General features: G+C 37.7%; 2 protein-coding genes and 1 long non-coding RNA gene across 4 annotated transcripts; 2 read left to right on the forward strand and 1 right to left on the reverse strand.

Annotated features, from left to right (window-relative positions):
- Nucleotides 1-120: 120 nt before the first annotated feature.
- LOC146472614 (transmembrane protein 230-like) lies at nucleotides 121-4,725 on the forward strand. The gene is made up of 3 exons (XM_085119396.1): nucleotides 121-288; nucleotides 1,286-1,408; nucleotides 2,645-4,725. The coding sequence occupies exons 1-3, from the start codon at nucleotides 214-216 to the stop codon at nucleotides 2,780-2,782; spliced, it is 336 nt and encodes a 111-aa protein (XP_084975522.1). The 5' UTR covers nucleotides 121-213; the 3' UTR covers nucleotides 2,783-4,725.
- A 1,405-nt stretch (nucleotides 4,726-6,130) lies between these two features.
- Nucleotides 6,131-21,116, reverse strand: LOC146472615 (heat shock 70 kDa protein 12A-like). 2 transcript variants are annotated; one of them, XM_085119365.1, is made up of 5 exons: nucleotides 20,906-21,116; nucleotides 19,518-20,612; nucleotides 18,080-18,301; nucleotides 7,816-7,990; nucleotides 6,131-7,244 (listed from the first exon to the last, which is right to left on the reverse strand). In XM_085119365.1, exons 2-5 carry the CDS (start codon nucleotides 20,541-20,543, stop codon nucleotides 6,136-6,138), a joined length of 2,532 nt encoding a protein of 843 aa, XP_084975491.1. In that variant the 5' UTR covers nucleotides 20,544-20,612; nucleotides 20,906-21,116; the 3' UTR covers nucleotides 6,131-6,135. The 2 variants fall into 2 exon arrangements, with proteins under 2 accessions (XP_084975491.1, XP_084975492.1); XM_085119366.1 differs by lacking the exon at nucleotides 20,906-21,116 and having other exon boundaries at nucleotides 19,518-20,888.
- On the forward strand, nucleotides 9,137-11,931 carry LOC146472616 (uncharacterized). Its single transcript, XR_014866560.1, has 2 exons — nucleotides 9,137-9,962; nucleotides 11,160-11,931. It is a non-coding gene; the product is annotated as an uncharacterized LOC146472616 (long non-coding RNA).
- Nucleotides 21,117-22,144: the final 1,028 nt, after the last annotated feature.

Genomic DNA, 22,144 nt, shown 5'->3' on the forward strand with positions numbered 1-22,144 from the left:
AACAGTACGGACTATTTGAAAGATCCGTCTCACACGCATTCGATTTTTTTTAGAGCCCAGTTCTATCCCTTGATCAATCTAAAGGTTGAGTTCAAAGGCGAGGTTACATCAAAGTATTCTTTCGGTACATTTGCATACATTCGCAGAGTTTTCGTTGATTTACTATATTAATAGTCTTCGCGCAAATCTAAGGGCATAATAGTTAGGTTTAAAATGCCAACAACAATGATTAGAAGTAAAGTGAAGTATAAGAAGATTTCAGATGATGATGGCTATATTGATGCGCAGGTTGGTGACAATTCTCTGATGCTGCTCTTTGACATTTCAAACTCATTCATTCTTTGATCTCAGCTGCCTGAGCTGGAGGTTATATGGTACAAGCTAAAATAAAGATAAACGTTTATCAAAGTTAAATTTAACGGGAGACGAAAGGTTCATTTTATGAAAGTAGAAATCCACAGGCATTCTAACACTGACACAAAACACTCAGTCAATGGATATATTATAACAGGAAGTTGTTGTTAGTTGTCATAATGAAGGTTGACGTCATCGTGATGTCATGGGTAGAAAATAATGATATTTAATAAAAACTGGCTCATTGTATAATGCAATTCGAGCGATTTGATTGGCTTAGCGGCCATGGTATATGAGCCATTACAACTTGCCCGAGAAAAAGAGACCATTAATGGATATGAGATGATTATAGCCAACTCAGCGCTACGTGCCTCGTTGGCTATCTATCATCTCATATCCAATGTACGCTTGTGGAATAATTGTTAGTGATAACAGTGAATGAGAGTATACACATGGGATATGGATCTTTTTCTTGCATTTGCTTAAGTGACAACTGAAGTAAACTTTTTAGCACACAATGAAAAATAATTGGAAATGGTTACATGGTTTTCTGCTGAAGAAGTGGTCAATGAACTTCAATTTTTTGTTGGTACAGCTGAGAACTACCTACAGCTGTCAATACATGAAAGGCTTAAACCCAAAATGTTGTTTATGATTTTATTTTCAATTGTGACAAAAATGTATGATAAGCATGATAGTGCAAGGCTACTTGTAGATGAGACATTATGTGCCATGCCACTAGGCGCAAAGGATATAGGTGACAGCTGCATAGAGGTTAAATTTTTTCTTTGAACAAGAGTCTTTTAGAGAAAATAAATTTCACAAAAACTTTGGTATACTGTTATTTTCCTTATTTCAAAAAATGTATACATGTAGCCTGAGTGCCAACTTCTAGTAGGTTTAATTGCATTTATATATTTCTATTTTTCAGTTTATCAAACCACCCCCAAAGGTACCATGGAGGGCCATCTTACTGGCAATATTCCTGTTCTCTGTAGGAACAGTATTACTTGTTGTCGGATCCTTACTCTTCACAGGGTATATTGACGTCAAGGTGATTATATGAGTTATAGTATAACTAATAATTAGTATATTTTAATCAGCATTTGAACTACTTGAAGTAGGAATATTATTGTGTAATTTTCATTCCATAGACCTGTGTCATCATGATGGTAATTTTAATATTGATGGCTTCCAAGAGGATTTCTTGTCCCTAGTTCTCTTAATAAATTAATGAATATAATTTACATTTGTTAAATTGCAAAATTAAATGAACAACAAAAAATTATACTAAAAAAGGATTAACAAAAATGCCCCAGGGTAGTGACTCAAAAATGTTTTATTTTCTTTATTTCTCAACTTACTTGCAATACAATTTAAGTTGATTCATGCCAAATTTAGTCCTAGCTATTTGTAGGTCTTGTCTCCCATAGTATTGAAAAATCTAGGTCATTCTACAGCTGTAGCATCTCATTTATGTCCTATCTAGATGTATTCAAGAACAAACTTATAATGCTGTAAGGTGAAAAAAGTGAGATGGTTAAATGCCCCAGGGTAATTGAATGGAAGGCTATTGCCTGATCCCCAGAATAGACAGTGTGGGAAAATGTCCCATTATTGCCTGGGGGAGGGGGATAGACACAGCTGGAATTGACTGATGCGTTATCTATAGGGGCTGAAATTTAAGATGACACTTGAATGTATTTCATTGATCATGATATTAATTTTATAACACCCAGAGTTCTGTATTGCACAATCCATAAGGTTCAGTGTCAGTGCCATGCTGTTTGGCTAAGTTTATTCTCAGGCCCCCATATACTGGCATATGAAAATATGTAAGAAATATAAGAAGAAGAGCTGTTCAAATCCACTTTCATTTAAAACAATTCTCCCTCCCATATTTGTTGCACTGTGATCGGCCAACTGAGATTAAAGCCAGTATAAGATATCTATGTTCTCCACACAGAGGGTTATAGGAAATTCCAAGGGGGAGGGGCTATGGGGTGGTCCAAACAAAACCATCTTCCATAGGAGACATATGGAGATTTCTTGAAACAACACATTGTCAAAAAGATTTTATAAAAGCAAACAAACAAATAAGTGTAGCAACTTGTCTCGCCCAGCACTGTAATTTTTAAAAACTTCACCAGCTCAGGCAAAATTGAAACAAATATTGTTGCAGTTTCCTATCCACTTTGTTGACCAAGTTTGGAGGGAAATTTGAAGTGATCGAGCATTACATGCATTTGTCTGACCAGTATTGACAGATGTTTTGCCTTTTTGTTAACAGTATGCAGATCGTATGTACCCACTGCTGATCCTTGGCTCTCTTATGTTCATCCCAGGATTTTATCATGTCAGAATAGCTTATTATGCTTGGAAGGGCTATAAAGGATATTCATTTGAAGACATTCCTGACTTTGATTGACTGTTCAACACCACAACACTGGTCAGCAATGTGGCTTTCTGCTTCCCTTGGAGAGCAGGGCTTATATTGATCCCGGAAATGACAGAGAGCCCTGAATGTTTGTTGGGCAGTGTCCGGGGCAGGATGTTGCTAGAAAATTTAGTGAAAATGTTTTTGGTCCTGGAAAGTCGTGATCTTGAATTATTTCGATGTTTCAGGTATTTTAGGAGGAGTATTGGAGCTCTTACATAAAAAAATGTGCTAAGTTTGCAAAAGTCTTTGTAAAGGTTATAAAATTCTGGAAAATTGTTTGTGCCATTTCTGAATGAAGTATGAACCTTGACGGAGAGTTTGGCTTTGAGAAAACATGTAAAAATATTACTGATACAGTGAATCATTCTGAAATGGACTCATTCAAGGTGACTTTGATGAGCCACCTTTTGTGTTAATGTGATGTAGAGAGAATCTTGCCTGCCCCAGGTGTACGGGTAGTGGGAAGTGGGGCAAAAAAGTGTGTGTGCAAAAAGAGTCTCCCCACTTACCTAATTATTTGTTTGCATAGCAGTTTTCTTTGGGCCACTCTCCACTTTCTAAACATCTGGAACAGGCTAAGAAGAATCTTGATTCTGTCATAGAGATTTCTCCATAATCCATGAGCAAGTTGACACATGATGTGCACTCTTGAACGCCATAAATACCGAGCTGGTAAAATGAACTTTTTGAGAATTCAGAGATATACGCAGTTTTAAGATTATGATATTTAGTGATTAGCATAATATCTTTAATTAAAATATTGCATGTAGGAGAGTATTTAATCAAAGCATAGGCATGTAGATTGGTAATCCTCGTGTTTCTATCCTTTTTCTTAGAGAGTATAAAGGAAATGGGGAAACGAAATAGAACTGCCACAATGCCTAAATACATTCTATTGTGCAGAAAACGGTAAACATTTGTCTTCAGGGGAAAACGGAGAAAATACAAGACAAAATATTTGCAAAAACACTCAAGTTGCTCGCTGTTAGTTTGTTTTATAACATCTCCTAAAGTTTGTCTTCTTACTCAAGGGTTTGCTACCAAAAGTGATCGTTAGTTCAAAGTGTTCATCGTTGTTTGATTCGCACTGTAAAGGGAGAGACTTGTTTAAGAGTTCTAACAGGGCAATCCTGTATATCTGGGTCTTTTCAAACCCTTTCCAGTAAATCTAACGTTTAATGGGTTAGGGTTAGGTTTACGTTTCAGAGGGTTTTTTAGCTGAGAATCCCGGCCATCCTATCTATACAGAACATAGTTGTCAACTTACATTTGAAAGGTACGATAATCTAAAGTAGGTGTTACCCGAACATGTTTTTAAAACAAAATTAGTTGGCTGACAACTCCGGTGAAGAAGGCTATGAAAGTAGCTTAGGAGAGGAGTACAAGAATCCGCTGAGAAGACTAGAAAAGAGATGACAACTGCGTTCTTTTCTCGCTTTTCTTTTTCATTTGCTATTACGTCTCTCAACACATTTCCCTTTCCCAAACTCTCTAATAATAATAATAATAATGATGATGATGATGATGATGATGATGATTTATTTATATAGCGCGATTTCCAGCGATGTCCAATCGCGCTTTACAATTACAGCAAATAAATTTCATTACACCATACAATTTACTGGAAAGCGAATTGTTCTTTTGTTAAAAGGTGTTTAGATTGTAGGTTGTAGGTTAGATTGTAGATTGTAGGATGAGGTTAGTAATTGCTTGAGGGGAACAAAAGAAAGTATGCTTTTTCCAGTAGCACTTCGATATTTTTCTAAGTTTGTCCGTTGGAACATCGAGTCCAAAACTGGGCTGAGAAAAAAAAATTAAGTAGGGTGTCATGTCGAGAAGGAAAGAAAGACAAGAAGAAAAGAGATCACAGAAGAAAAATTAAAGAAAAAAAGCTGTAAAGAACTGAGAAAAAATAAACTTAGTACAAGGTGCGGATGTCTCTTCTCTTTTTTTTCTTTGTATGGACACGGCGCAGTTATCTTTTATTTTATTTATTTTTTACATCCACTTCAAGACTGCAGCGGCCACTGACATCGAAATTATTTGTATGGTGCATGTGTCTGGAAAAACAGTTTTTCTTTTTATAGGAAAGAGAGCTTAATGGCAAGTCACATCAAAACACAGGTACACAGCTGCATGTTTGATTAAAGGACGGTGCCTACTAATACCGAAGTATTTTTGCGCGATTTATGACTACGCGGAAAAAGCAGACCTTCGCAAGAGCTATTGAAATCCAAAAAGAAAACTGGGGTAACCAGGCGTTGTTTAGAGATAATTAAGCAAAAATTGTTCCTAAAAGCAGTAAAATACAAAGCAACGTATGGTGTTTTTTTTTTTTTTTTTCAAATTGAAGCTTTGTTAGCTCTGGAAAATGCATGGTTACCCCCAATTTTCTTTTTGGATACCAAAAGGACTTGCTAAGTTCTGTTTTCTCCACATACAGTCGTTTTAAACCGCGCAAAAATATCCCTGTATCAGTAGGCACCACCCATAGGAAACCCGAGTATCTCGAGATGCGCAGAACGTATGCGCAGTAACAAAAGTAGGCACCGTCCTTAATGATATCAACTGAAATTTTATTTGGAGAATAATGCAATTAGAGAAATTTTCTTTACAAATGCAAAAGATTGGTCGTAGTTGCTATTTCGCTGTTTTCATTATGTAATTGAGCAAATTTCACTGACTTGATATGTGGCTACTACTCATGTTTTGCAATGGGTGGTTTCTTTAACAGTGGTAACGAAAAATTATCATATCAAAAACTTCGTTTGTAATCGACATGTTGGGAAAGTTCTACACTTTCTCAATGTCCATTCTACTCTCGACTTCATCGGTGGTTCTTTCGATACCTATAGAAAGACGGCTTGAGGCAAGTCTAGGAAAGTTCTGCTTTTAAATTTTGTCAGGAAAACGATCAAATATCGTATGATTTTACAACAATTCGGAAAGATGGAGTCATTCTTTTCAAAGCGGAAAGACAACAAACAAGCTAAAGAGGACTTTAAAGGTACAGTGTCACCGGCCGATTTATGGGGTGCCTTTGGATAGCAAAAAAACATACTTGCAACCAAATTTGTTTGCAACCAAATGTTAAAATAGCGGTTCACTATTGTTAACAATTACCCTACGCGTGTGCATAAGCCAGTTTTTGTTATCAGTCTTTTGCTGCGGATGCCTTGGATGGAAATGGACTGATTACAACTTGAAAATATTGGACGCCGGTTGGAGTTGTGCTGTGAAGTGTGAAGATCTGCAATGTCCAGATCTGACATGAAACACGGGGAACTGAATACCGCCCTCGTTTCTGCACTCATTGCGTACCTATTTTGTGTTGTCCCTTTTTACACCGACAAGAAATTTATGCTTGCTTTTGCTTCTTTACCAGACAAAATATCCACTGCCGTAACTCTTATCTCAGTTTCGCCAAAGATCATAACAGTTTTCAGTTCTCTAGGTTTCTTGGAATCGTCATCGTCTATTTCCGGCATCTCCAGCAGCAACTGACCGCACTTTTTCACGCCTTGGTCTGTGACAAAATTAACATTTTCTTCCTCCGTGGAATAGATCGTAATAATTGTCGATGTCTGTCCTGATTTAGCAGGAGCGTATCTTCTTGTTACACTCTCTCCTAGCTTCATGGGCTGATCAGAAATCACAAATTTGTCAAACACGTCCGTACACCACTCCACTCCCGATTTTCTAACGAGTTTGTTTCTCGGGTGCGTTCCGACGACGAATCGATTGAGGACTCCGACTCCGTAAGTCATCGCCGCCCTGCGAACACGCACGACTGTGGGATCTAGCCCGAAGAGTACAGCACCTCGGAGAATTGTCAGCCCGACCTCTTGCGGAATAATTACCTTCATCTTTGATTCAAACGCATCTCGGACAGCAGTTTGAAGCAATGGAGACTCGGCGAACCCTCCCACAAGGAACAGAAAGCTAAGTCCTTTAACGCTGTCTTTGCTGATTAAATTTCCAATGTGTTCGACGATTTTAGTCAACACCGGTTCAAACAGCTCTTTCATGGTCTCAGGAGCGATTCTCAGCATTCCTTGTGAAGACCACTTCACGTTTGGGTTTCCGAACTTCTTCACCGCCGAATCAATACTGGAACTCTTGTGTTTCTTGTAGTAGTCGATGAATGAATAAGGCATCGAGATATTCAATGAATTTGTTTTGTTTGGACTTGCAGTTCTCTTCTTAGCCTCAAAAGCTATCATCAAGTCGACCCATCCCGCAGGCCGCTTGTTCTTGAACTGTTCAATGAAGTCTTTGCCAAAAATTTTCTTAAGAAGCAGCTCAAACTGTTCATCTACGCCAGTGGCCCCGCAGGCCCCTCCTGTGCCCCTGTGGAGCTCTGCTAAGGTGCCAGTCTGTGAGTCTAATTCATGTACCGTAAGGTCCACAGTGCCACCCCCACAGTCCACCACCAAGTAACGCGTGTTCCCTGGAAAAAAAAAGATGAAAGGCTTCAGAGAAGAGAAACGTTACTTACTCGCAATCCTTGCAACTCATTCAATGTGCATAACGTGACTAAACTCTCTAGGAGCTAAATTTGTAGGGACGGCTTTTAAGTTCAGAAAGAGGAAAGAAAAAGGAATGTTCATGCTTTCTCGGTTGCAGAGAATGCGGAAGAAATGTACAACCATCGCTGCAGGACCCCCTCCGTCCGCTATTCTCCCAGATTCTCATCCCCTGTCCCTCCCATCCCGTCGATATACAAATGTCTCAAATGCTTTTGTTGTTTATGGTAGTTAAAAGATACCAAAACCGAGACAAAGAAAAGTAAACAAGTCTACATTGAACCTAATCTCGATCTGATGATATCTCTTTTTTCATGAAACATACTAGGAAGCGAGACATGAAGAAAACATCATATTAATGAAATGGAGGTATAGTTCCCAGAGCATTTACTTTTTAACTGTCAACAACCTGAGCAGAACTGAATAATCTTCATATCGTCGACAATCAAGTTCTGATTATAGACTTATTGAGTCGGCTTGCAAAATGAAAAATACCTTGAAATTCATCTCCGACACGATTGTCCATTTGTGAGGAGACAGTAGAACGCCTCCTCGTTTCTTCAGCCCACGAACAGTCTCTCAGACGCAACTTCCGGCAGTAAATCGAGGCTGCTTCCGGTTCCAAGGCGATAAGAAGGCGGTCTGGGACATCGGGTGTGACTAGGCCGGCCTGTGGGAACGAAAATACGAAGTTAAATGACTGGGGCACAGGATAAATATTAGATGAGACAAAATTTTCTTTGTCTGGTGAATTGCAGTTACATACGCAATCAAATGGAAAGAATTCGTTTCGCTGAATTTGCGCATGCGTTGAATGTAGAGAATTGTTGAATAGCTTGTTTTCGGAGAGGAGGCTGGGACAAGGGGAGTGGTGAGCTGTCTGATACAATACTCAAAGATTGAGGAATGTGCTAGACCTCCCGTCCCAACACTGCACGAAAAAACGCCTTTGCGCAACATCAAATGTGTGGTCAAAGAATGTCAAAGGCCGCCTTTGATTCGAATCACAAGTGACAAAGGCCGCACTTGATTCACGCGCGTCAAAGGTGGAGTCAAATTTGATTCGAATCAAAGATATTTGTGAAGATATCACATGCATATTTGGTCCACCTTTGATGCGCGTCATAGGCGGAGTCAAAGTTGTACTACATTTGACATCACCTATTTGATTTCAATTTGACGCGCGTCAAAGGTGTTAATACATTTGTACTACTTTTGATTCGAGTCAAAGGTATATGCAAAGGCGTCACATATTTGACGTATTTTTGATGCACATCTAATGTGTTGTCAAAAATGTTATTATTTTTGACCTCATCTTTGATACAAATCAAGAAAAAGAGCAAATCCAATTTTTCGTGCAGTGCAAGCGAAGCCTAACTTAGAGGCGACTGGTTCAGCAATAGACCTTTTTCATAAATAGCATCCGATTTTTTTCTTTTAGATATATGTTAATTAGCCTTATTAACCTCATTTATTGAATTTGCACATTCTAGTTCATTCCTGAATGAGGATGGTAGGGCTAAAAATCATGAAAATAAAATAACAATTTATCGGAAACCACTTAAACAAAGATCGATGAAGTACTAGTGTGTTTTATGATCAACAAAGCTTGCGAAAGGAGGTTAGTAAAGAGGTAAAAAGGCTGTATTTAGAAAAGAGAAGTTAATAACTTCCTATCAGCTACTAAATTCTTTCTAAGAAAATGACCAATCAGAAAACTTGTATAGAATTGACTAACAAACGTGAAGATTGTTGTGCCTGATTGAACAGATGTTAATTTGGAAAGAGCCAATTAGGCAATCATTCTGTTGCTATAGTTAGCTTATCCTTTTAAAATCCTCCTGTTACTTTTTATTGCGTTTTCTACTGCTACAAAGTTTAACGAACCACTTGTCGTGCATGGGTGTCCTGTGGCGCTCTTTATCCCACGCATCAGTAATTAAAAAGGAAATTCTGAATGAGATCCAACGGTATTTGTTTTTTTTGGCAGGTAGCAGTGACTATGTTAATTAACTGTCAGTATTAAATAATAAAAGACCTTCAAAATAAACTGGCTCTTTATAGCTTGCAAAAAGACAAAATGAGTTGGTATGCTGATTCAAAGTTTAACTGTAATTCACATAACCTTGGGTTTAATTACAGCACAGCTTTTATGATCGCCCGTCTCCCTTCATTCGCGCACAATCAGTAAAAACAGTTTTCATCGTTTCAAATTTAACCCTAGATCAGAAAAGAAATAGCATCATTGGATTAGCAGAGCGTTAAATGACTTAAAGAGATTTAGTACGAAAGCTGATAGATGTCTCAAAGCGAACGTTTTAATGTCACACAAATCCATTCTGTTTAAACGTGGAGTTGTTATTGTTTGGCAACGATGCTCTCCGTTGCCATTCTTGTGACTGTACTCCTGGTAGCTGGGGTAACATTATTTCATCTCTACTACGTTGGAAATTTGTGCTGCGGTCTCCGAGAGAGGCACAAATACCGAATGGCTGGTTACATCAAGTGATTCTTGGCCTTCCGAGAAATAAAACATAGTGGATCATGTTAACCTTAGATGTCAATGCACTGGAAACTTACCACGGGGAAATAATTCGCTTGAGTGCAATCGAATGTGATAACGCATGTTCCATGTTGGTAAGGTAAGTTTCAGAGCTATATACCATGATTTGCAACTTATACGCTCATTTTGCTGTGATTTAGCCTCATAAATAAACCAGTCCTAAACGAATGAAAATTGTTAGACAAAACGAAAAAGCTGAGATCGCTCGACTTACAGAAGAAAGTGACAAGGATGGTTTGTATATAACAGAGCGTTATTCCGAGTATTTTGCTGACCTTCGTTTAGGGTTGAATGAGAATTTTCCTTTAAAAAACTATGAGCGTTAAAGCCGGAGCAAAAGCAGGTAAATGATGACAACAGAGCATAATATGCAAACGCCTATAATTAACAATCATCTTTAGGGAAATATTGCAGGTTTTTTAGTCAATTATAAAAAGTACTTGATTTTTGCTATTATTGCAAGCTTCAGTCAAAACGCTTCCTTTGAATTTTCAGCTTCCAGAGACAAAACGTTGACCAGCAGGGAGACAAATTTTAAAAGTTTAATCCACAAAACTGCTTTTCAAACAAATAATTACTGGGGATATACCGGTTTCTGAGGCCGTCGTCGATATTAATTATTTTAGAGGTGGTAGGTAAACACGGAATATATATTTCACTGAATTTACGGAAAACGTGATCTACAATCGTGCTGCGAAGAAAATAATCGGTAAGAATAATACTGGACAAAAAGTCGGAAAAAATTGAAAGAAATCCCAGAAAAATAAAATGGAGCCCAAATCAATTTATTATATTGACTGTTTAAATTTAAAGCTTCCAAGCATAGAGCAACCTTTGCCAAATATACAATGATATAGGGTTTTGGAAAGTATCAAGAACCCTGGACTAAAAGACAATAGAATTTCAAGATGCTATACGAAAGATAGCCTTCACTTGTTCTGTGTCAGTTCTTTAATTAGACAAACGTTGGAATTTCTTATGAGTTCACCTGTTATGATCCTCACTCTCAGAAGTATCATCTCGGCATTTCGCCATCATGTCATATCATATTATTTCATGTCGGTCAAAATATCTTTGACATCATCAACATTTATAAACTACGGCATTACCCACACAATCGCGTTACTTTCCTTCATTCCCAATTCCTAATTTTCTATAAACATAAGTTAACAATGGTTGAATCATATGAAATAAATCAGGATAGAAATATCATTTTTTTTTTTTTTTAGAAAAGTCTTCGTCACCATACATAATAATATAAATTTGCATTTTTAAGTTTTTGCAGGTGGCAACGGCCAATATTAAAACAAGGAATACAAAGTTCATTAAAGGCTGGGACGTGGTGTTCTGCACTCTTTTTCCACTCGCTAAAGTGAACGAAAAAACCTTTGAGTTAAATGACAAGATGGTGGTCACAGCGGTTTTTCTTGGAGCAATCGTGGCCGGCTTGAGTATATTGGATATTTACTTGCTAAAGCAGTGCTTCGGACAGCAGCCACAAGACGAAGAAGATGGTGAAGCGCCCACTTTTCCCGTCACCGTTCCGTATTATGTCTTCGCAAGATAAATTGTCTCAACTTGAAGTTGCGCAGCTTCTGGCATAAAGACAACGGAAAATACGAGACTGAAGTGTCTGAGAATTGCGCAGAAACTGTTTGAAAACTCATAGGAACTGTGGCTTTGTAGTACGAAGCGATTTGTTTGAAACTGTTTGATAGAAATTCGTAGTACATTCATAGTGGATGGAGACTGATTGTTCATTGACTTTCAATGCTAGAGTTTTTAATTTCTTGTAAGGAAAACTTGATACAGAGAACTCAGAATAATGTGGCATGCTTAAGCTTTAGAAGCAAGATAACTCTTAAAGTTTTCACCGAGGCGAAGATTCTGTTGGAACATCATAGTATACCTTGTGTAGCAAGGAGTTACTTGTAATTAATTTCCGGCAGCCATTGTAATTACGATGTAGGCTTGGAGGAAATTATCAGCAAGCTTTGAAAATTAAGTTTTATATGTGATAACAATTGAACTAAACCATTTGAACTACACTTAGAATGGAAATTTCCAACGTTTTGTGTCTCTTTTGGAACAGTTTTTGCGGCAAAAAGATCAACTCGTGCTTTGTCAAGATTTCAACATCCAAGCCAGATCATTGGCAGAAAATTTTTCGAAAGATCATTCTCAAAATTTAAAATTCTCTTGCTTATAGAGAAAAAAACTGTGCACTAGAATTCCGAACTGTTACAGACGTTCTTGCATCACTTTGTTAAAAAAAACCGTTATATACGTCTTAGATAATTGCTATTTCCAGTTGCATAGCTGCGTTCAGTGGAGTCTTGTTACGCCAGCAAAAAACTGAGAATATTAATTTTACCGAATCGGTATCCCCTTCCTGAACAATGTATCATTGATATCATTTTATTATAATTCTATCTGGTGCTATGGCTAATTTAAGTTTCCTTTTGAAGCTCATTTTCAATTCTTGGAAAAACTGCGGGCTTTAAGCCGTCATCCACCTGTTTGGATTCTTGCCAAACATCCAACGAATTACGAAAAGCGTCGTTCACGAATCATATGCATGTTGATTAAATTCGCGCCTTGTTTACGTACAAAATACGAGTCCAAATCAACAACAGCGATTGTTGATTTTATGCCTTAATTCGCACGCGTCTAAACGACAAATGAACAAAGCCTTGCGAAAATTTGAAAAGGAATTTGTCAAACGTTTAGCCTTATGATCATAGTGGAACTAATCGTGGTGGGTACCTTTACGGCGTTGACGCTTCTAGACGTATATATGCTCAAGAAACTTTGCGAAGGAAAATCGTACCGAGTACATGTCAACTCAAAGTACCATCTGGCTGGCGATGGATCTTACTTGCTGTGAAAAAACCTAAACGAAAGACTAACAGTTTTGATAGTCATTATTTACCAAATTTGCACTGGTTTATTTTCAACGGGAAAAATACTTAAATCCACGATATTGCTGAACTTGGCCTGGACGCTCAACAGGCCGCAAAGGGGAACTAATTTTCACTCGCTAAATGGTGAGGATGTCAACTGAACTCAGTGTGGAATGAATTGTCCAACCCTACAAATATGGCGGACGTCAAGCGGACTTGAACTGTTGCTGCAAGGCCAAATGACAGAAACCTCTGGAATCTGAATAACATAATTATCCTTTGACACCGGGCAAAACAAAACATAAAAATATAAAATAAGCTGAGTTAAGTATTAACTACGTTTCTCTTGGTTAAAGTTTCACCGCATTAGCAACGGGGAATAGAGGATATGGTTATTTATTTTTTTCATTTTGCACTCAGAAATGACGCACTTTGCGTTGGATTTCTAAGCTATTTCCATGATGTCATTTCAATAAATGGTGGTCTAAATTCTGGTTAACTGGTTGCTGTGTCTTTTGTATTCAAGATATCTATTTCCCATGCTCCATGAAAATTATTCTTTAAACGATATTAAAAAGTTGATACTTATAAAAACTAGGAGCTATGAACAGTTTCTCCAGGAATAATGTATTTATGTTGTATTTTTTTGTTAATGGCAAATAAAAAATTGAATTGAATTGAATTGAATTGAAAACATTACAACCCACTAATCTTGTTTTCGCGTCAATGTTATTTTGTAGATTCAACATGGATTATAAAGAAGACACGTTGACTTGCAAAAGCTATTAATATTTTAAAGTCACCTTTGTTTTTAAATTCGTCACGTTTTGTTAAGTTCGAACTGATTATGTGCATGAGGAGACCGTCCTTCACAACATACAAAGCGTCACATGGTCAAAATAAACCAATAAGCTTTCTGCTTTAAACAGTTAAGCTTTAAGATGTATGCATGTGCTATATGAAAACTAACATAAATTATTTAAGATTATTTGTCTCAAAAGGCTGTTATTCAATATTGTGTTTCGTAAGATGTAAAAACACCTTAATCACTTGGTTTCAGGTGTCTTGTGTCACGTTCACATTAGAAATTACACAAAGAAACGTGACAAGTACAAATTTATAGATAGGAAACTTGTCGGTAGAGTACGGAAATAAAACGTTCAGTTTTGCAGATAAATCGGCAGAAGTTGCAACATGCCAGCAACTGAAATACTTCAAATTGTACTTTATGACGGTCTCAGTAGACAGAAATGCTGCCTAAATTATGTTTCGTTTTAGCTGCATGCCAGAGGTTCCCTGTTCCACAATTTTGATATCTTAGCTACCAGTAATTATATTGTTGCCTAGCTATTGCTGACCACCAAAAACCCGGTCTCAACTGACAATAAAACAATTGGCCTTTTCTCAACTATTACTTAAATGGCATTCATACCCTCTCATGTATATGAATCCTAAATATATATTCCAGTTAATATCACTACCACCGTCACCGAAAGAAAGCCGGAAACATTTGAAAAAAAATGAAATTTTAAACACATTGCGCAGATTCTAACCATGCTCACAAACTGAAACAGAACCAGCGAGCTGAACTCGCTTCCTTATTTAGTTATTCTGTGTTAATGTTGTTTACTCTATTTAATGAAAACACTTGTTTTGACGTTTGCTCAATATGGACTTGCAGGTGGGACGAAAAGTGGCTTGTTTCCAACCACAGAATGTCAAAACACTACAGTTCTTATGTTAAACAAATTTTTTCAGTAGACGAATCAATCAGCTCGACTGTTCACAGTCCAAGCACGATATACTAAACAGCAAAGCCATGGTATTTGTGGAAATTTTTGTTATATCTACCGTTGCAGTGGTCTTCGCAGTAGAAGCGTTCCTCCTGAAGAAAATTTGCAACGGAGAAGAAGTACCTTACATGAAGCATGGACCACTGTTTATATCAAGAGGGGAAGCTTTAGCTTTAGTGAGCGCGACGAAATGAGACAAGAAACAATATTCTAGAAAGTGGGGATAATGCTGACAAACACACTTCATCTTCAAGTCTCTTCTAGATTCTATACGAAACTTTAAACTCTCTTTGGGAGAGAAACTATAATTCTGACCAATTATGGTTGCGTGTATAATGTTGTTGATGATTAAACGCTTGAGAGTTAAACCACCTTAAACTGCACTACGTTCTACGTTATTTTATGAGAAACACAGCTATATAATATATAAAACAAAACATTGTCATTTGGTATAGTTGCTTTGGTATCTTCAAATAAAACGAGATGCAGATACAGAAAGCTGGAACAGACGAGTCAATTTTGGATGCTCAGTTTCAACTCTCCATATATGAGCTCTTTAGTGTATAAACTCTGAACTACAGAAAGCTGCCTCCTTGTAATCATATCTTAAAAGTCTATCAGTGATGAAGCGAGTACTTTTGCTCGAAGTTGACATAGAATTTAGATATCGCATATGTTAAGATGCAGAATTTATTTTACACTTTAAAAAATGAAAAATAAATGTTTTGTAACCTCGACTTGCATTAATTATTGTTCTGTTTTAAAGATCGATCGACTGTGTTCCTTCGCTTACGTTTTGTCCAAAAATATTTTTTAAAAAATACCTTTTCGACCCTACAAGCACAGAATGTTTTCAACGTCACTTAGGAGAATTGAGAGCTATATTCAAGACTATATTCGATCTGCAGTTTAGTGATGTTCTTGCAACAGGACTACTAAACAGTGAACCAATAAGGAGAAATTAGATGCTGATATCTCTGGGGTATGATAAGCAAAACCGAACAATTTGTGGTTTGATTAGACGTTTGAGGTTTTATTTTAATCCATTTTGTCTTGGATCAAGTCCAATTTTTTTCCACGGTACTGCTTCTAATTTCAATTTGTGAACAGAAATCCACGGCCTGTATAACATGTAACAGCTCTGTGAGCGGACAATAATCCTTACAGATTTTATCCAAAGGAATACGGTATTTCCGACATCATGTTAGTGCTAGAGTGTCTCGCATTTGGCTCAATTGTCGTGGTAATTGCAGGCGAAATTTATCTTCTGAAAAAGTTATTTTCAGACAACACGTTTCCATACACTTATGTTGGCAACTCGGTTGCAGCGATCAAGGGCGACTTGAACTGATGGGGATGGATTAAGGAAGAAATTTTGGGACGGAACTCCGGATATCGTTAATTAATGAAACTGAATTTTCTTGGAACGTCTTCAATGTTGCAATTTTAATTCACCATAACTGCACCCGCACTTGGAATTGTCACATGCAAGACAAGCAAGAGTTAGGCGACGACCTGTGATGTCCCTCAGAGAGAGTGCACGTACGAGGACTGAACTCTATTCGTTTATATATAAGCGGACAACATATGCTCCACATTTTGCAACATTTAAAGATCCTTTATTGTTTCAATATGCTTCTTTCACGGAGATAATTGATAATTAAGCCAACAATGGGAATATCTAAGCAATATCACGGCATACACAGAAAGAATTAATTTCAGAAACCTCACAGTATTATGTCGACTGTTGAACGTGGATGTAAAGACAGGCTGTCTTGTGGTTTTAATTGCATGTTGACTTAAGGAGGGTGCCGACTAATAACGAAGTACTTTTGCGTGGTTTATGACTACGCGGGAAAAGCAGATCTTAGCAAGGACTGTCGGAATCCAAAAAGAAAATTGGGAGTAGCCACGCATTTTTAAGAGATAATTAAGAAACAATTATTCTAAAAAGCTGTAAAATATAAAGGAATGTATGGCGTTTTTTCCAAATCGAAGCTTTATTATCTCTGAAAAATGCATGGTTACTCACAATTTTCTTTTTAAATACCAAGAGCGCTTGCTAAGTTCTGCTTTCTCCACATAGTTTTAAACCGTGCAAAAATATCCCTGTATTGGTAGGCACCACGCATAGCCGGAAACCCGAGTATCTTAAGATGCGCAGAACATATGCACAGTCACAAAAGTAGCCACCGTCCTGAACGGAACACTTTTTGTGTATGACCAGTTTCGTGTCTCCTCTTTAGTTTACACATTTGGGAAATTCACTGATTTGTTTGATTTGGGATCGATAGATGATAAATGAAAGTTGTCATAATTACCTATAATACAAATCCCCTGAAGGTAATTGTATTTCCCGACTGCTAAGAATGTTTTATATGTTATTCACCTTCCGGGAGGTTCGTAATCGGAAAATTTGTGCCCGAGGGCCTTACTCAAGGCAGGGTACACAGTTTTTCCCAATACGGACCTACCTACCGTTGAATAACATTTTAAGGTTTTTTTCTCCCAAAAAACAAAAGCCAGGCCTTGCAACAAATCCACCCAGGCTCGCGGGCAAGGTCGAAAAATTTCGCCTGTTGCCGGAACCAATCGGGTTGCATGATTTTCAGAATTCCATCCGCTTGCACACTGAGAATAAATAATAATGACAAAGGGAGCTCTTTTCAGCTACGTACGATGTTTATAAAGTATTCAATGAAAAACACAGAGACTGGACACAAAACAACTGTCACCTTGAACCTTCTTTGTCCGCTTTTAGATGCACTTTAGCATTAATGACCCATGAAAATATTACCAGGCTGAGATCCCCACCGAGTAAATGTATTATTAACAACTTCAGTTAGAGTGAATATGTGGCTGGATCGTGGGAACTTAGTTTTCTACCAGTTCGGCGGTGTAGAATAAACAAAGCTTGGATTATGTCCCACTTTTAGTTTTGTCAGTTAAATCTCGGTCAGTTACAGCGCACGGAATTTGCTGATAAGTGCATATGGTTATGAATGGCTGGGATGACAACTGCATTCCAACTTGAAAAAGTCGCGACAACGTTTTCAAGTTCAGTGCCCTTGTTTTTAAACTTGTTAAAATTGTCGTCCTTACACATGTCCGCAAGCAGCTGGTTCCAGAGGTTAGGGACCGCAGCTGAGAATGTGCGATCCCCTAAAGTCTTTTCAATTGTGTCTTGCATAAGATTGGTAAAAACTGATTCTAGCTCTCCCTTTGATATTGTCCCCTTGGTACATACATAACCACCAAAAAAAACCTTTTAATTTCTAGGTTTAATTAGCTTTGCAGCCCTGAGTAAAACCTCTGTCGCTTTTTACAGTGGTTATTTCTTGGTTTTACGAGTGTTCCGGTCAGTGTAATCCAAGATTTATTGGCTTGCCGCTAAATGAAACATAGAATGGAATTTTCGATCACAAACTCCGGATTAAGAGTGATAGAAACTAACACGACCAGTATTCACGCTACAAAGGAAACGTGTAAACTTGGCTTACCTCGTATGCCGCTGTTCTCATAAACTGTTTTGCGGGAGCCTTCCAGATTGCTGGTACAGTGAGAACCCACTGAATATCCTCCTCCAGTATCTTGGTTGCTGACTGGTCAGACAGTTCCTCTAGCACGTGATCTTTGAAGAATTTAAGCGCATGCGCAAAGACGGTAACGGCTTTCACTGACTTGCCGTTAGCAGCTTTGATTTCTACATCTCTGTGAAGATTCTGTGAAGATGTATGATATTGAAAAAAACTACTGAGTTTCCTTGGAAGATGTTACACATAGAAATTTAATTATGTTTGGAACACTGATTTAAGTGACAGCAATTTAGAAAAATACCAAAAACAGTGCAAAATTAATACGTTTTTTTTTTTTCGCTTAAAGTGTCTCACATCAGTGACATTGCCGTTATATGTGTTCAGAACGAGAAAGAATATTTTAAACCTTTCGCATTTTGCCTTAATTTTATTGCTTTCGACTTACTAAGTTTTTCCATAATCAGCGAAAAGATGAACGTTCATTTTCGTTTTTTGCGAAACACTCAGTAGAGTATATGCGTTCAAAATAATCTACGTTTGTTAATGTTTCTTTCACGCCTTTGCTAGTATTAAAGTATTAAAGCTAGTATTTTGTATAAAGATCTATGAGAGATCACTCTCTTCTAAACCAAGGATTTTTATGCGAAAGTTTTGAGTCACTTCTCATAAATATTTTACCGCATCAACCACATCGAATCGCAAACAATATATTCATAAACACATTCAGCGCTCTGATGCGGCTCGATGTATATCGTAAAGCTGTTTGCGGTTACACGCAGTTCAAGAAAACATATATTGGTTTTTGAATTCATGGAATAATTGGAATGGCATCCAATAAACTTAATAGAACTTTTAGCATTTTGCCGCTAGTCAATGCATTATCGATAGACACTAATAAATGTTATTGTTTAATCTAGAATGTTACGTTGCCTATCTTAGATAATTTTTCTATAATAAAAATATTAACGTTTTTACTATTTTTAATTGAAGGTGTATTGGTTTGGCTAAAATACTACACTCTGGATTCAGTATTTCTTGTTTCTAAGGGACAATTTAGCATAGATCACTCTCTTGATTCAAGATCGAAACATTTGTTGTTAGTAGCTTTTCGCAATATTGCGGCAACTTCTGTATTTTGATTTTAATAAATGTTCAAAATTGTTAAGTGGCTTAATCTTTACTGTAATTATCCTGTCAAAACAAGAAGTTAGAAATGAAAAAATGTTTACGGATCACACGGTCAGTGTTAACAACAGAGTGATCGTGTGCTAATTGCAAAGGAAAATTTCAATAAAAAAATCCCAACACTTCTAAAATGTTTAAATCAAATACAAAAATAGAGTGCTTTTGTAATCAACAAAATTTCGAAAGAAGGTTCATATATGTGATCAAAGCCGGTTACCTTGTCTGAATGCAAAGACATCTTGAATTTCTCAAAATACATCCATTTCTTTGCGTCTTCTGGCTCTAGATCATGATAAAAATCTCGCGCGCCGAACCCAAACGAGTGGAAACTTCCATCTGGTTTTAACAGCAGAGTCGTCGGTGTTTTCTGATTAGTGACTCCAGGATCTCCTCCTTCCCATCTCCTCATCATGTGTACGCTGTCAGGATCGCGAGTGAAAGCGAACGCGTAGCCGCTGAATGTTGTCCCAAAGTCTATGGCCACTACAACGAAGTAATTGTGTTGAGGAATCTGTACATCCTTGATTGGTAGACCGGAGTCAATCGACGCTGGAAGCGAGTCGGAGTCTAACGAAGGCGATCGGGACGTTGTCTCGGATATTTGGCCGTTTTGAGACGATGTTGAAGCTGTACTCGAACCTGTGTCCATGTTTCGATTCATCTGCGGAGAAACCGACTTTCCACTTGAGATTGTATTCATACCTTTCTCGCTAGATTTTTGGACATTTTCGTATTGATCGTCAGTCCCAGAAGAAGGACTTTCTTCAGCTTGACCAAACTTATCCAAATTTCTCCCATCCCTTGACGACGGTCGATTTTCCAAGTCATGCTCCTTCAAGTTGGCACGATTTCCAGAAGCATTTCCCTCTGGTATTTCTTGCTCAAGACACACGTCATCGTCCGAATCCATGTCTTCAAAGTCCTTGATCAAGCTGTCTGCGAGTTGCTCCAGTGATGCCGAACACACGCTGGGTGAATCTGAAAATCGGCGTGGTGAGCCAATCGTACACTGTTCCAACAATGCACGCTCCTCCTCTGTTAGCGGGAAATCGAACGGCGTTTGCAGCTCCGTGTTTCCGTCGACGCAGATGGAAGGCAAAGGCAAACCGTAACTGCCGTCAAATTCACCGCCATTATCTAACATTCCCAGTTCCTCTTTGATTTTGCGGAGTTCAAACTCACTTAGTGACGGTGTTATTTCGGTGTTATTGTTTTCAAATTTGGGTTCCTCGAGGTTCGCCATGTCGTCGTTGAGGTTCCTTGCCGTGTTAATTTGTCGCTTGCTTTCCGGCCATTTGATCTTTAAACTCTGCTGTTGATTAAAGGTGACGACATTGTGATTACTTATCGCCGTACAACGAATATTCGAACGATCGTAAAGAGAAAACTTTCCTGAATATAATTGACAAGTCAAGCTATTTTGAATGTACAATGTTCTTGACAATAACTAAGCGGTATAAATGAAAGCATTCTCGTAAAAGAAAAATACTGATTTGAATAAACTCGCACGGACTTGTCATTTCACAAAGAGCCAACCGATTGGTTACGTTTTGGTTTTCATGACAAAAAGATCAATGACACAAACGCCAAATTTCAAGGACTTACATTGTATAGCCCCTCGAGCAACAGACCTTCCTTATGAACCACCTTTCATCATAAACAGCTTTCCTACTTGAAAAATCGCAACCCCAGTCCTGTAGCATTTAACCTCTTACAAACGAAACATTGACAGTAGTGCCGATTTCACGAGTGAATTCCAAATAAAAATCGATGATGCGTTTCGCATCGTTCATATCAACCACAAAAGCAGCTTATTATGCTAATTTGATCAGCAATACAGTCATTGTTTAAACACGCTTTGGAGTAATAAACAAATTAGGAGATTTCAATAGCGGTTCCATCCCATTCCCTAATTACATGTAATTACTTCTACGCATGAATAACATTTGCTGTAAATTGAAAAAGCAATGTACAATAAAGGCAAACATCGTAACCGATAGAATTAAATAAAATATTTTAACCGACAAAAATATTTGAAGAAATAAATGACGAATAGATTATGGATAAAATAGGGAAAAGCACAGCCGTGGGAACAAAAAACGGCAACCGATCATATTAAAAATTACGTAGCGTCGAGCCACATTAAAGGGGCAGTATCATGGGAGATATCATCATTTTTGGCCAAAATTCACTAAATTTAAACTTTGAACGCTGTGTTAATTAAAATCTCAGTCGCTAATCTAAAGAAATATTAAAAGTGATTCTAAGACGAAAGGTTGAACCAAAATATAGTACAACCGGCGATTTTTAGTGCATTACAGCAGCGAAATTTGAAAACGTCCGCCAGACGTTTTCAAATTTGAACCCCTCTCTATCTTGGTCATCTGCCGGCGAAAATATCTGTGGATGGTTTCTTTACATTCTGATAGTCTTTTAATGGAATTTTGTCATTATATCTTGGCTGCTATCAACCGAATAGCGTCTTTCCGATTTTCAATGTGTTACTAAAAATAGCGTGATACTGTCCCTTTAATTAAGCTCAACTCCGGCTCCGTTCACTGATTCTATCAGGATTGAGAATGTTCTATCAGTGTGCGCATTCAATTGCAGTCTACTGAGTAGTATTCCGTTCTAATGCTGAATGTTTTTTCCAATTGTTTGCAAAACGGATTTTAAGCCCGGTGTTCTCTCTGCTTTGAACCTGCGAGGTCTTGGAGGAGAAAGAGACGAATCTACTTCGAAGGGGTAAACATTGATTCATATGTATAAGCAAATCATCCTTAGTAAGGATCTCTTCATATGAGTTCGGTTCCCGAGATATTACCCGGCTCATCCTTATTTCGT

Source organism: Pavona decussata, unplaced genomic scaffold (assembly GCF_977016875.1).
Source record: "Pavona decussata unplaced genomic scaffold, jaPavDecu1.1 SCAFFOLD_98, whole genome shotgun sequence".
Taxonomy (NCBI): domain Eukaryota; kingdom Metazoa; phylum Cnidaria; class Anthozoa; order Scleractinia; family Agariciidae; genus Pavona; species Pavona decussata.